We start from the raw sequence: 12,225 nt of genomic DNA on the forward strand, positions 1-12,225 counted from the left end.
GTGGATGGCCCGAAAGGTCTTTTATTCCAGGTCCCGCGGGCCTGGTGGGGACGGGACCGGAGCCTGCAGCTCTGAGAAGGCGAGGCGGCCGGCCCGCTCAGGGCCGGTGCGCCTTCCAGGACAGGTAGGAGTTCCAGATGACGGCCACACACTGGACAACGGCCAATCTGAGGAAGGGGAGAAACAGGATGAGAAAGGGGAGGGGTGAGGAGGGGAGGGAAAGTTGAGGGAGGTTGGAAGGAAGAGGGGGAGAAGGATGGAACGGAAAGAGGGAAGAGGGAAGTTCCTACAGAGGTTGAAAACTGCCCGTCCATCTAGCCAACCTAGACTTGAGCACAACAGGGACTGGGAGCTCAAGAGGAGAAAGGCAGGTCCGTGTTCTCGTGAGGGAGTAGGGAGCATGATGGTTGACGTCCTCAGGAGCCAGAATAAGGATGGATAGGCGGACTGGTCATCAGAAGGGGTTCTGGGAGAGTCGACGTGAGGCCGGGCCTTGGGACAGGGGCAGAACCGATGCTGGGGCTGAGAACGGCATCCCGGCACTGCAGCCGAGAACAGCACCTCGACGCTGGGGCCGAGAACGTCGCTCCAACTCGGGGCTGAGATCACCACCCTGACACCCGGGGCCGAGAACGGCACCCCGGACCTAGGGCTGAGCACCCTGACACTAGCTCCCTCCTCTTCCGGACCCCGCCTCCCACAGCTCATCTGGAATTTTCCCTTACCTGTAGTGGAGGGGGACGAAATAGAAGTTGGCTAACTGCACAGCAGGCCAGATCTGCAAGAGAGATTTCAGATGGCAGTGACGAGGTTGATCCTTCCCGAATCAATCTTACTTCTCATTCCCTGCCGCCCCTCCAGCTCCATATCCTGTTTTAGGGAGCCCCTAAGAAGTCCGAGTAATGCCTCCTCCCCAAACCCATCTTTCCTCTTTCTTAGTCCCAGAGTCCTAGAAGCTATAGGGCAAATATCCACGGACCCCCACCTGCTCCCCAATCCCACCTGGAGCCGTCCTGATTTCTATCCCAGCCCTCGGGGGAACCTGTTCTGCTGCAGAGGCCCCGGGTCAGTCACAGAACCGAATCTGCGTCCCAGGGGACAGAGCTAAATGCACTGTGCAGTCAGTCGCTATCTCCAGATCCTTGGCCCAGCCCCATGGCTCCCATTATGACTCCCAGGTCCCCCTCTCCCACTTTTGGAGCGGGCATTGCTAGGAACTGCCTCGCGTGGGGGGAGGGATCCAGCTCTCACATAGTAGTTGGTGACGAGGGCATCGGTGTAATCCTGAAGAAAGAGGTAGAAAAGCTGATTTTGTCACCCATTCCTCTTCCTCCCCACCTCCCTGGATTGGCCACCCTCTCCCTCCCTCAATCCAGATGGTGCCCGAGGGTCCCCCACAATCCTCAATCCAAGTCCCCACCTGTTCTGCCTCTGAGCCCCAACCTTGATTTAAGCCTCAGTCGATCAATCAACCAATCAATCAGTGATGCCGATCTGCTTGTTCCAGCCCCGTTCCCGCCTGCCTTGCCTCTAGCCCTTCCAAACTACCCAACCCGGCCTCTTTGCTCACCCGCTGCAGCTTGGCCCAGTTGTCCTGGACTGAGAGGCCACTGAGTGCACCTGCCAGAGGCAAGAAGCAGCCCAGGAAACATGGGGCAAAGCCCCCCTGGGGGAAAGATGGGAAACGGGGAGCTTAAGTTTGTGCTCAGAGTCCAGCAGCTTCCCAAACCACCCTGTGCAGAAGAACGGAATCCACCCCGTCGACGTGCCCTTTCTTCAGTAGCGCTCCCCACCGCCACTCTGCCTTGCCCACGGCTCACCTGATCCACCACCATCTTCTTCAACGCGGTCACCTTGGTATTCCCCGGGACGAGGCGGTCCAAGACCCGGTACCAGCCCCCCACCACGGGGCCCTGCAGGACAAACCCAGCTCAGTTTGCAAGCCACACTGCCCTCCACCTGAGGGGAAACTTGGAGACAAGAGCCAGACGTGGGGGATTTGGGGATGGGGGGAGGGGGCCGAGAGGACCAAGTGCCCGGAGAAGTCCCCAGCCCGAGCGGGACGAGGCCGTCCACCGCAATTCGCCTGCAGCGGTGACTTACCACAAAGCCACAGCCTAGCAAAGCCATGGTGGTCGTCCGATAGAGTTGGTGGTCCTGCACACCCCGCCTCTCCACCAGCTGCTGTGAGATGACATCGCCCACGCCCATCAGGGACCCTGTGGGAGCAGGAGACACTGTCAGGGGGTCTCCTGGGGAGCCCTAGGGAGTCTGACTAGATTCATTCATTCAATAGTATTTCTTGAACGCTTACTATGTGACGAGCACTGTACTAAGCACTATGAGAGGGAATAATATTTCCTACAAATACACCAAGTGACTCATCACAGAGAACTGGGATAGTGCATAAGAACACAAGGAATACCCACTGGAGAAGCGGTGTGGTCCAATGGGAAGAGCACAGCCCTGGGAGTCAGAGGAGCAGGATTCTAATCCCTGCCCTGCCACTTACGGGCTGTGCGACCTTGGGGAAGTTACTTCACTTCTCTGACTCAGTTTCCTCATTTGTACATTGGGGATGCAATATCCATTCTCTCTCCCCCTCCCTCTTAGACTGTCAGCTCCATCTCGGGTGGGGACCGGATCTGATCTACCTTATATCTACCCTGGTGTTTAGTGCTTGGCACATAGCGAGCGCTTAATAAATACATAATTATTACTCTCAGCCCCTCCTGACCAGCCCAACAATCCATCTAACCCAGTGTTCTGTCTTAAAAAGTGACACCAAGAGATCCTTACCCTCTGAAATATCCAGCCTAATGGTTAGAGATTCAGAGTGCTCTGCACACAGTAAATACAACTGACTGGCCACCTGACATTTATAATTTTTCCTTCTAACAACCCCTACAGACTTTTCATCCATGAATCTATTTTACACCTGACCTTTGGACACCCCTAGTGATTCTTCTAATAAGCATAGGGTCCTTTCATCCAAACAGTTATTCAAACCTTCTTGAAACTGTCAATACTTTTGGTCTGAATACTTTTTGGAAGTCACCAATTCTATATACGATCCACTGTGTGAAAAGTCTTTCTGTGGTTTGCTTTGGGTTTGGGAGTCAGAAGGTCATGAGTTCTAATCCCAACTCCACCGCTCGTCTGCTGTGTGACCTTGGGTGAGTCACTTCACTTTTCTGGGCCTCAGTTACCTCATCTGTAAAATGGGGATTGAGACTGTGAGCTCCACATGGGACAGGGATTGTGTCCCACTAGATTTTCTTGTATCCACACCAGCGCTTAGTACAGTTCCTGGCACTACACTGATTACAGGGTAATCAGGTTGTCCCACGTAAGGCTCACAGTTAATCCCCATTTCACAGATGAGGGAACTGAGGCACAGAGAAGTTAAGTGACTCGCCCACAGTCACACAGCTGACAAGTGGCGGAGCCGGGAGTCGAACCCATGACCTCTGACTCCGAAGCCCAGGCTCTTTCCACTGAGCCAAGCTTAACAAATACCATTATTATTATCATTAAAGACTCCAACAAACTTCCCTTACATGGTAGCTGAGACCTGGGTTTGGTCTTTCAGGAATTACACCTCGACCTAACCTAAGTCTAAGCTGAGAGCCTTTTTTACTCTCCTGGCCACCTGAGGTCTGTTTACCAAGAGGAGCCTCATGGGTCTCACTCCACGCAGCAGAACCTGGAGGGAGAACCGACCCAGCAGCACCTAACACTCACCTGGAAAAAAACATTCCCTCCAACCCCTCTAGGGACAGATGACAGGAAAGCCATTCGGAGCAGAAGGCAGAAGTTGGAAGGAGGCAGCCTTCAGGGGACTAGTGAGACTCACAGGTGGGTAAGGCTGCTGAGAAAACAGGACTGCTGGATTTGATTTTTGCCTTTGAGGCTTTCAAGTGCCTTGGTATAGGGTCAGGGAGAAGAATAAATGTGAGGGGAAGAGGTTATCTCCTCAGACTATCAGCTTCTTTGTTAGGAAGATAACGAGTGACTGGCCCTAGGTTACCTCAGCAGCAGCAGCAACCTTTGTCCTGGAGGGAATCAGTTATTCACAAGAAAATGAACTTCGTGATGTTTCATTTAAGGCTTTCTGGGGCCTCCCCATTCCTGACCTGTGGCTGGAGGCTCCCTGGTGCCAGAGAAGAGAAGACTGGCCTCCTGATCTTTACTCGAGATTGCCCTGGCAGCTTGATTTCTACGCATACCCTTCTCCCACCTCGGAGGAGAAAGGGGACTCCCTGGAGTCTGTCCCCATCTCCCCAGGGCCATCTCCATCCTCTAGTCCTGGGACTACATTCTTGCTTGGGGTCTGAAGAGGGGAGGGAAGATCAGGATTTGGGGGATGCTTGTCTCTCTGGGTCTCCAGTTGGTTCAGTGAGCCCACTTCCTACCTAGGAGAGTTCACATGTGCCTTGTTGCATTTTCGGAAACTTGTTATTCTTCCTGTCTCTCTCACAGCTAAAGCTCTAGAGAGAGTTACCTGTAAGCCAGTGGTAAACAACTGTTAACAGTAAAGGAAAACAACAATCGATAAATGTGTCCCGAGTTGAAAAGACATGAGTGTCGCTATTTAACGAAGCAGAGAATGAATTGAGTGAAGACAGCCATACCTTTGGGTTGCTAGAGAAGTTGTCACCTGGAACGGGCTATCGTGATTCACGAGTTGACCACGGGGACCCTTGGGGGCCTTTCCAAAGCGAGGACCACAGAGTAATGAGAGAGTGGGAGGGCTGGAGGGTCTTGCTCGGCCCTCCCTGCCCCCGAGGAAATGATACAAGCTCTAAACAGTCACTGACAGCGCCAGACACCACTGTCAATATTTACTAATCACCCATAAGGTGTGTGAGGTTCTCATATTCTCCCCAGCACACACACATCTGTACAAACACGCAACCGGGTGGATTCTGGCCTGCTGACCAGAAATCCTGCCCTCCTTCCTGAGCAATGAGACAAAACAATCGGTGCCCCCTGTCACCCACCGTCCCGATGCCCTGCAGACAAACCTTAATCAGAGCTGGATAAACACATCCCTTGCCCACCTAAAACGGACCATCCGGCGGTTCTGACGTGCAGATCGTTCCGTTTTCTCACCCCTGCTCCGCCCCGCACACCGTTACCTCAGGCCCTGGGTGGCCGGTGTCGGTTAAGTTGGCAGAAACTGGGCTGGAGGGGTTGAGAGCGATCACTGATGCTACAATCCCCTTGGGCTGAGACCCTTTCTTTCCCAGAGAGCCCAGCCCATGTCTCATTCTCATCATCAACAGTAAAAGCACGTACCAAGTAGCCACCGGAAAAATAGTGCAGCCTAATGTTAAGAACGTGGGCCTGCAAACCAGAGAACCTGGGTTTTAATCCTGGGTCTGCCAACTGCTTGCTGTGTAACCTTGAGCAAGTCATTGAACTGCTCTTTGCTTCAGTTTCCTCACCTGTAAAATGGGGATTCGATACCTGTCCTTTCTCCTACTTACACCGTAAACTCCATCTGGGCCAGGGACGGTGTGACTGACCTAATTGCCTGTACCTAACCCAGCACTTAGAACAGTGTTTGACACATAATAAGCGCTTAACAATGCCATTAAAAAAGGGTCCTAAAATGGTGCTGGTGATGGCAAAACTGGGGTAAAGGGTCACTTTGGGGTTGGTAGCAGAGCTGAGGAGAGTGGACCACCTCTCAGAGGCAAAGTTCTCCTCCTGGGAGTCCGGGGACGCCCGGGGCTTATGTACAGCCCAGCCTAGGGCCCAAGCCCCTCCCACAGAACTGCGCTGGATCGTTCCCTGGGGCCCCTGCTACTCCCTGAAGTCAGTCGGCTTAATTCCCAAGCCTCGACGGGAAGAAAGAGGCAATCAGCAGCCTGCAGGGAGCGGGGATTAGGGCTTTGGAAATAGGGAATACTGGAGAGGATGGGAACTGAAGGAGACTTAGGGAGTCCCTTAGGGACGAGGGTCCCAGGGTCTGGGCCATCCTCCCGTGAAATAGCCCTCTCAGTGAGCAGCCAACCTACTCACTGGGCCTCTTCTCACCTCGCCAATCCCTCCCTCTTGACCCAGGCCACAGCTCTCCCTATCTTCAACGCTTTCCTGAAATCGCTCTCCTCCGAGGCTTCCCCAGTTTATGATCTCCCCACCTCCAACCCACCACTGCCATATAAATACGACCGACCGACCTGGGCATCTCGGTGATCCTTGAGAAGCGGCGTGGCCTAGAGGAACCTGCTCTGACCTGGGAGCCAGGGGAACCTGGGTTCTAATACGGACCCTGCCATTTGCCTGCTGCGTGACCTTGGGCAAGTGGCTTCGCTTTCTGATGCCTCGGTTTCCTCATCTGTAAAATGGGGATTCAAGGCCTGCTTTCCCTTGTTCTTTAGACTAGAAGCCCCATGTGGGACACGGACTGCGTCTGATCTGACTGCATGATATACTTCGCAATGATGGATCCGGCTGAGCTCAGGCAAAGACAAGCTCGCGGGGACCCTGGGAAGCTTGTGTACCTGCTTCGGCCTACATTTCAGTGACGGAGACAATACCATGGTCCCAGGGTGGGATACCGTGGGCGCCAGAGCTGTGACTTCTGGGTGTGAGTGACGACAAGGCCCCAGGGTCTTCCTCGCCAGTCCCGACCTCTCCCTTCAGGGGCCATCCAATCCAGGGTGGAGCTGGGGATTTGGGTGAATCATCAGTCCCCGAGAACTCCAAGAGGCGGAGTTCCCTAAGATTCGGGTGCAGGGTTCGAGCTCTGTTGGGAACCCTCAGCCCCGCTAGAGAAGATTCCACTTTCTGTGTTCACCCCAGAACAGTCTGCCTTCTGGATAGAGGTCCTCCGGCCTGGGACTGATCTAGGCCTCCCAGGAATACTCCGGCTTGAAGCGGACTCCTTCTGACCTTCATCGTGCAGCTGAAAACATCAGTCGGTTCTAGAAAAGTCTGTGGATGAGCAGTCTGTAATGGCTTCCCAGAGGAAAGGGGCGAGGACACATCCGGAGCCATTAGGCCCGGTGTAAACTCCCTGTCTAGACTGTAAATTCGTTATGTGCAGGGAACGTGTCTGTCAACTCCTACGTTATGCTCTCCAAAACACTTAGTACAGGGCTCGACACGAGTAAATGCTCAATAGATACCATTGATTGATTGATTGACAAGAAGGGCAGCCATCCCACAGGGCCTTCAAGCTCAAGCATCCTACTGCCACAGGAGGACTGGGCCAGCCAGGAATGGGATTGTTTACGCTCTTATGCCCCAGATTTACTCCTCCAGGTTTGGATCGTAGGGGAACTAGCCTCTGGGAGGTGGAGAGGGGCACAGTTCACGGCAATGTTTGCCTTGAAAATGGATTTCCGTGAAGATGGGTGCCCCGTGAGCCAGGTCCAGCTGGAAGCAGTAGAAGCCCAGAGCCCACTCTGGGCCCCTTGGCCCATCCTGCCTTCCCTGGAAGGCAAAGGCACCGTTGCCCCACACCAGTGGGCCCGTTCCGCCCTGACACATTGGGGCAAATTTTAGCCCTCAGGCAAGGAGAAGAAGGGGGAAGGAAAAAATGCCTTTTGGCCAACTGGGGCCCCTCCCCCCCCCAACCCCTCCCAAAGGCCCAAAGGAGTTGATCTTTCTACCCAAACGTTTGGAGCATCTCCGTCGGGAAGGTCTAGTGCTGAAGAGCTGCTAGGCCGGGGTAGGAGAGGGAAGGAGTGAAGGGCTCTGGGACCACCGGGCAGAGAAGCCCCCGAGCCCTGTTGGGCACAGGGCCCTGAAGGCAGAGAGAAAATGCAAGCAATGGCGTCATTCTGCTGGCCTGGAGCCAGTTTCTCTCCTGCCGTCACTCTTTGGCAGGGTCAGGACGAGGACGGTAGCGGGGGGAGAAGGGAAGGCCCCGGAGGGGAAGGCAGCGGGGAAACCAAGCCCAGGATCTTCCCTTGTCATGAGATTAGGCTGCTGGAGGGCCCGGGAGTCTCAGCCCTCCCTGGGGCCAGGGTGGCCCGGCAGAGACTGGGGATTATTAACGCTACTCCCTTTCCCCACCCTCGGGCCCCAACACCTTCCCCTCCTCCAGTGAGGGCAGAATATGGGATGCTGACCCGTTGGGTGGGAGGGACAGGATGGGGTCTTCCCAAAGGCGGGGGGGAGGCCGGGGCTGGGAGGAGGGTGGGTGTCCTTGAGCAGCCGGAGCCCTCGGCGTGAGGGTGATGCCAGATGCCGCCAGCCGGACCAGGGCCAACGGTGCTGCCGACTCACCCCGCTCCCTCCTCCTCCTCCATCCCCTCCCCGGGGGCCTCTTAGGAGATTAAACGCTTGTTGGGAGTGGGGGCTTGACTTGGCAGAAAGCCCCGGGGGAGGGACCGTAAGTCACAGGAAAGCAGTGCCCAGGGAGAAAAGGAGTTAAGAGTTAGGAGGGAGGTTCAGAATGTCCTCCAGACCCAGAATAGGGAAGGGAGGAGAGGGGAAGGGTCTCCTGGAATTCCAGGGGCCTCAGACTACTGGGGATGTGCTGGGGATGGCCCGGCCGGGATTCCTCCCAGCCCATCTTCCTGCTGGATCCCTGGCAGGGACGACTGTAACGAGTCACAGTTCGACTCATTCCGCGTCCAGAACTGCTCTGGCTCGGGCCGAACCCCACGGGCTCAAATCTGAACGAAGGCAAGCCTTGGGAGGGTGCCCCGTTGTCGTCAGAGGCCCCCGGAGGTCCGCGGTGGTCCGGGGTCTCCCTCCGGACCCCAAGAGCCCTGGAAGATGGGGTTGGTTTCAGGGGTTTGGGCTGGGGAGGGGTGGGGTCTGGTTCTGACCACCAAGGCACATAGCCAACACCCAGAAAGTCAACCAGCCGTTCTATTTTTGGGCTTGCGGGTGGAACTCGATCCTCCAAGTGATTCTACTTGGCCCGTCCGTGCACTCCCAGGGGTCCAGAACCCACAGAACTAATCCAGAACTAGGCCGAGGCTGCGGCCACGGGAGGAGGAAGCAAAATTCACCTCCGAATATTCACCTGGCCAAGGGGCTTCTATGAGAAGGGAAGGAGCAAAGAATCGGTCCGCGCAGAGAGCCGCCCGCCGCCCCTCTTGGCGAGCCTCCGGCAGCCCCGGCCCCATCATAGGTCGGGGAGCCGGAGGGGAGCCGTGGGGAGCAAGGAAGATCCACGCCCACTCTCCCCTTCCCGGGGGCAAGATGGGGTCTCCCCGCAGCTGCCAGCCCCGGGCGAATGGAGTGGTCGGCACCGAGCCCAGCGTGTCAGTTCCCATCATGGCCACGCAACCCGGCATGAGTCACCACACACGCAGCTCAGGTGAGTCATCACGCGCGCGGGCGGGCATGGGCGCTAAGGACGGGGCATGGTCAGGGCGGGTCGGAGCGGACTGGACAGAAGCCCAAGGGAGGGGAGGTGGGGCAACAGGACATAAGACTTAGCGCGGGCCTCGAGCCCTGTCACCTTTGAGACACGGGGCCCATTCACCCATCCCGAGGCGCCCGGCCCCGAAGACATCGGACAGCCGGGGTCGGGGTGGAGCGCGACAGGGGCGGGGGACGGTGCCTGGCGGCACCGCACCGGGCGCATCTTGCACTCTGGGCCCCAAGAAGAGCCTCGTTTTGTTTTTTTTTAATGGTATTTAAGTCCTTACCATGTGTTAAACACTGTTCTAAGCGCTGGGGTCGTTAGAAGTCAATTAGGTCGCACAAGTCCCCGTCCCACACGGGGTTCACAGTCCAAGTAGTGTGGCCTACTGGAAAGAGCACGGGCTTGGGCGTCAGAAGACCTTTCATTCAATAGTATGTATTGAGCGCTTACTATGTGCAGAGGACTGTACTAAGCGCTTGGAATGGACAATTGGACATTCCAAATGGAACTGGAATTGAACTGGGAATGGGTTCTAATCCCAGCTCTGCCACTTGCTTGTTGGGTGACCTCGGGCAAGTCACTGAACTGCTCGGCGCCTCAGTTTCCTCAACTGTAAAATGGGGATTCAATACCCGTTCTCCCTCCTGTTTAGACTGTGAGCCCCACCCGGGACATGGACGGTGTCCTACCTGATCGGCCTGTACCTACCCCAGTGTTTAGAACAGTGTTGGACACACAGTAAGTGCATAACAGATATCGTATAAAAATAGGAGGGGGAAGAGAAGCAGCGTGGCTCAGTGGAAAGAGCACGGGCTTTGGGGTCAGAGGTCATGGGTTCGAATCCCGGCTCGGCCACTTGTCAGCTGGGTGACTTTGGGCAAGTCACTTAATTTCTCGGTGCCTCAGTTACCTCATCTGTAAAATGGGGATTAAGACTGTGAGCCCCACGTGGGACAACCTGACTCCCCTGTGTCTACCCCAGCGCTTAGAACAGTGCTCGGCACATAGTAAGCGCTTAACAAATACCAACATTATTATTATTAACTGGGTATCCCCATTTTACAGTTGAGGAACTTGAGGCACGGCGAAGATAAGTGACTCGCCCAACGTCCCAACTGGGCAGAGCCGGGACTAGATCCCCGATCCTTCTGACTCCTAGGCCTGTGCTCTCTCCACCAGGCCACACTGCCTCTCCGGTGGCTCCACTTCCCACACCTCCCCCTCCAGGGAAGCCACAATCCGGTTCCCAAGGCTAATGGGAATTTCGAGGGGCGGTGAGAAGCATTCATTCAATTGCATATACTGAGCGCTTACCACGTGCGGTGCGCTGGACTAAGCGCTGAGTCCAATCCAACAATAAACGGTCACATTCCCTGCCCACCCCGACCTGCGGAGATCCGGCCACCTCAGGCGTTCCAGCCTAAGCAGCGTGGCGTAGCGGAAAGAGCAGCGGCCCGGGAGTCGGGGGACGTCGGGTCCCGTCTCCGCCACTTCTTTTCTGGGTGATCTCGGGCGAGCCACTTGACGTCTCCGTGCCTCGGTCCCCTCCTCCGTAACACGGGTTCTGCGACTCTGAGCCCCACGCGGGCCCACCCGACGCCCCGGCCTGTATCGCGGCGCCGCCGGCGGCGCTTGGCACAGGGTAGGCGCTTAGAAGATGCCATAATTACCGTGATTAACCCCCCGACCTGAGGCCGGGAGGGGGGCGAGGAAGCTCAGCGTCTGAGGTTCACTCACCAGCGGTCAGGACCTGCACCTTCCAGGGGTGAGAGGCCAGGGCTCGCCGGTATGTCCTCCAAAGTGCCATGTCCCCTGCGGGGAGAGAGGGGACATTATCCCGGCTCCCCCCCGGCCTGCAGGATGGAGGGCAATCACTTGGGAGTTGCCCCCTTGGCACGTCCCAGACCCCTTCGCTCCTCCCGGGGAGGGTGATGTGCCCCCCCCCCAAGGGGGCTGAGCATTTCTCCAACGCTTGTAGGTGCGGAGCCCCCGACTGAGCGCTCGATGCCCCTTATTCCGATCGATCCGGGGTGTTTATTGAGCGCCCACCGTGTCGAGGGCAGCGGGCCGAGCGCCTGGGAGAGGCCCACGTCGACGGGGTTGGCGGGCCACGTTCCCTGCCTTATTTGTGGGGGGGCGGGGACGGCGGCCTTCGGGCGGGAGGAGACGGGGAGGAAAGATGGGAGGGACAGTGAGTGAGTGGGTGGGTGGGTGGGTCCGTGTCCCCTCAGAGAAGCCGCCGGCGGGGCCGCGGACTCACCTGGGCGCGCGTCGGGCCGCGCCCCCTTCCTCCCCGAGCGCCGACGGGAGGGATTTCCGGGACAAGCCCCTCCCTCCTTTGAAGCCCAGCCTCTTCCCAACCCTGCCCCTTCCCTCTTTTCCCCTCCCCAAACCCTCCCCCTTCTTTCCCCCCTCCCCCAAACCCCGCCCCTTCCCTCTTTCCCCTCTCCCCTTCTCTCCCCCAAACCCTCCCCCTTCTTTCCCCTCCCTAAAACCCCTTTTCACCTTCCCTCCCCAAACCCTGCCCCTTCCCTCTCCTTTCCCCTCCCCTTCTCTCCCCAAACCCTCCCCCTTCTTTCCCCTCCTCTCCCCAAAACCCTGCCCCTTCCCTCTTTTCCCCTCCCCTTCTCGCCCTAAAATCCTACTCCTTTTCCCCTCCCCAAAACCCTGCCCCTTCCCTCTTTTCCCCTCCCCCAAACCCGGCCCCTTCCCTCTTTTCCCCTCCCCTTCTCTCCCCCAAACCCGGCCCCTTCCCTCTTTTCCCCTCCTCCCCCCCCCCCAAACCCTGCCCCTTCCCTCTTTTCCCCTCCCCTAACCCCTGCCCCTTCCCTCTTTTCCCCTCCCCAGAACCCTGCCCCTTCCCTCTCTTTTCCCCTCCCCTTCCC

The 12,225-nt window shown here is 57.0% G+C and overlaps 1 protein-coding gene across 2 annotated transcripts; it reads right to left on the reverse strand.

Annotated features, from left to right (window-relative positions):
* Position 1: 1 nt before the first annotated feature.
* On the reverse strand, positions 2-11,676 carry MPV17 (mitochondrial inner membrane protein MPV17). 2 transcript variants are annotated; one of them, XM_029072542.2, is made up of 8 exons: positions 11,601-11,676; positions 11,078-11,152; positions 2,104-2,219; positions 1,821-1,913; positions 1,571-1,666; positions 1,252-1,284; positions 726-778; positions 2-167 (listed from the first exon to the last, which is right to left on the reverse strand). In XM_029072542.2, the coding sequence occupies exons 2-8, from the start codon at positions 11,145-11,147 to the stop codon at positions 98-100; spliced, it is 531 nt and encodes a 176-aa protein (XP_028928375.1). In that variant the 5' UTR covers positions 11,148-11,152; positions 11,601-11,676; the 3' UTR covers positions 2-97. The 2 variants fall into 2 exon arrangements, with proteins under 2 accessions (XP_028928375.1, XP_028928376.1); XM_029072543.2 differs by having other exon boundaries at positions 11,011-11,152; positions 11,601-11,617.
* Positions 11,677-12,225: the final 549 nt, after the last annotated feature.

This window comes from Ornithorhynchus anatinus, chromosome 9 (genome assembly GCF_004115215.2).
Source record: "Ornithorhynchus anatinus isolate Pmale09 chromosome 9, mOrnAna1.pri.v4, whole genome shotgun sequence".
Lineage (NCBI taxonomy): Eukaryota > Metazoa > Chordata > Mammalia > Monotremata > Ornithorhynchidae > Ornithorhynchus > Ornithorhynchus anatinus.

Bases quoted from the DNA above. Each gene is read 5' to 3' on its own strand.
- MPV17 (XM_029072542.2), bottom strand. From the start codon at position 11,147: ATGGCACTTTGGAGGACATACCGGCGAGCCCTGGCCTCTCACCCCTGG. The intron at 1,285-1,570 runs GTGAGCAAAGAG...CTCTTTCTTCAG, and splicing joins ACTGGGCCAAGCTGCAGCGG to GATTACACCGATGCCCTCGT. The intron at 779-1,251 runs GTGAGAGCTGGA...TCTCTCTTGCAG, and splicing joins CCCTCGTCACCAACTACTAT to ATCTGGCCTGCTGTGCAGTT.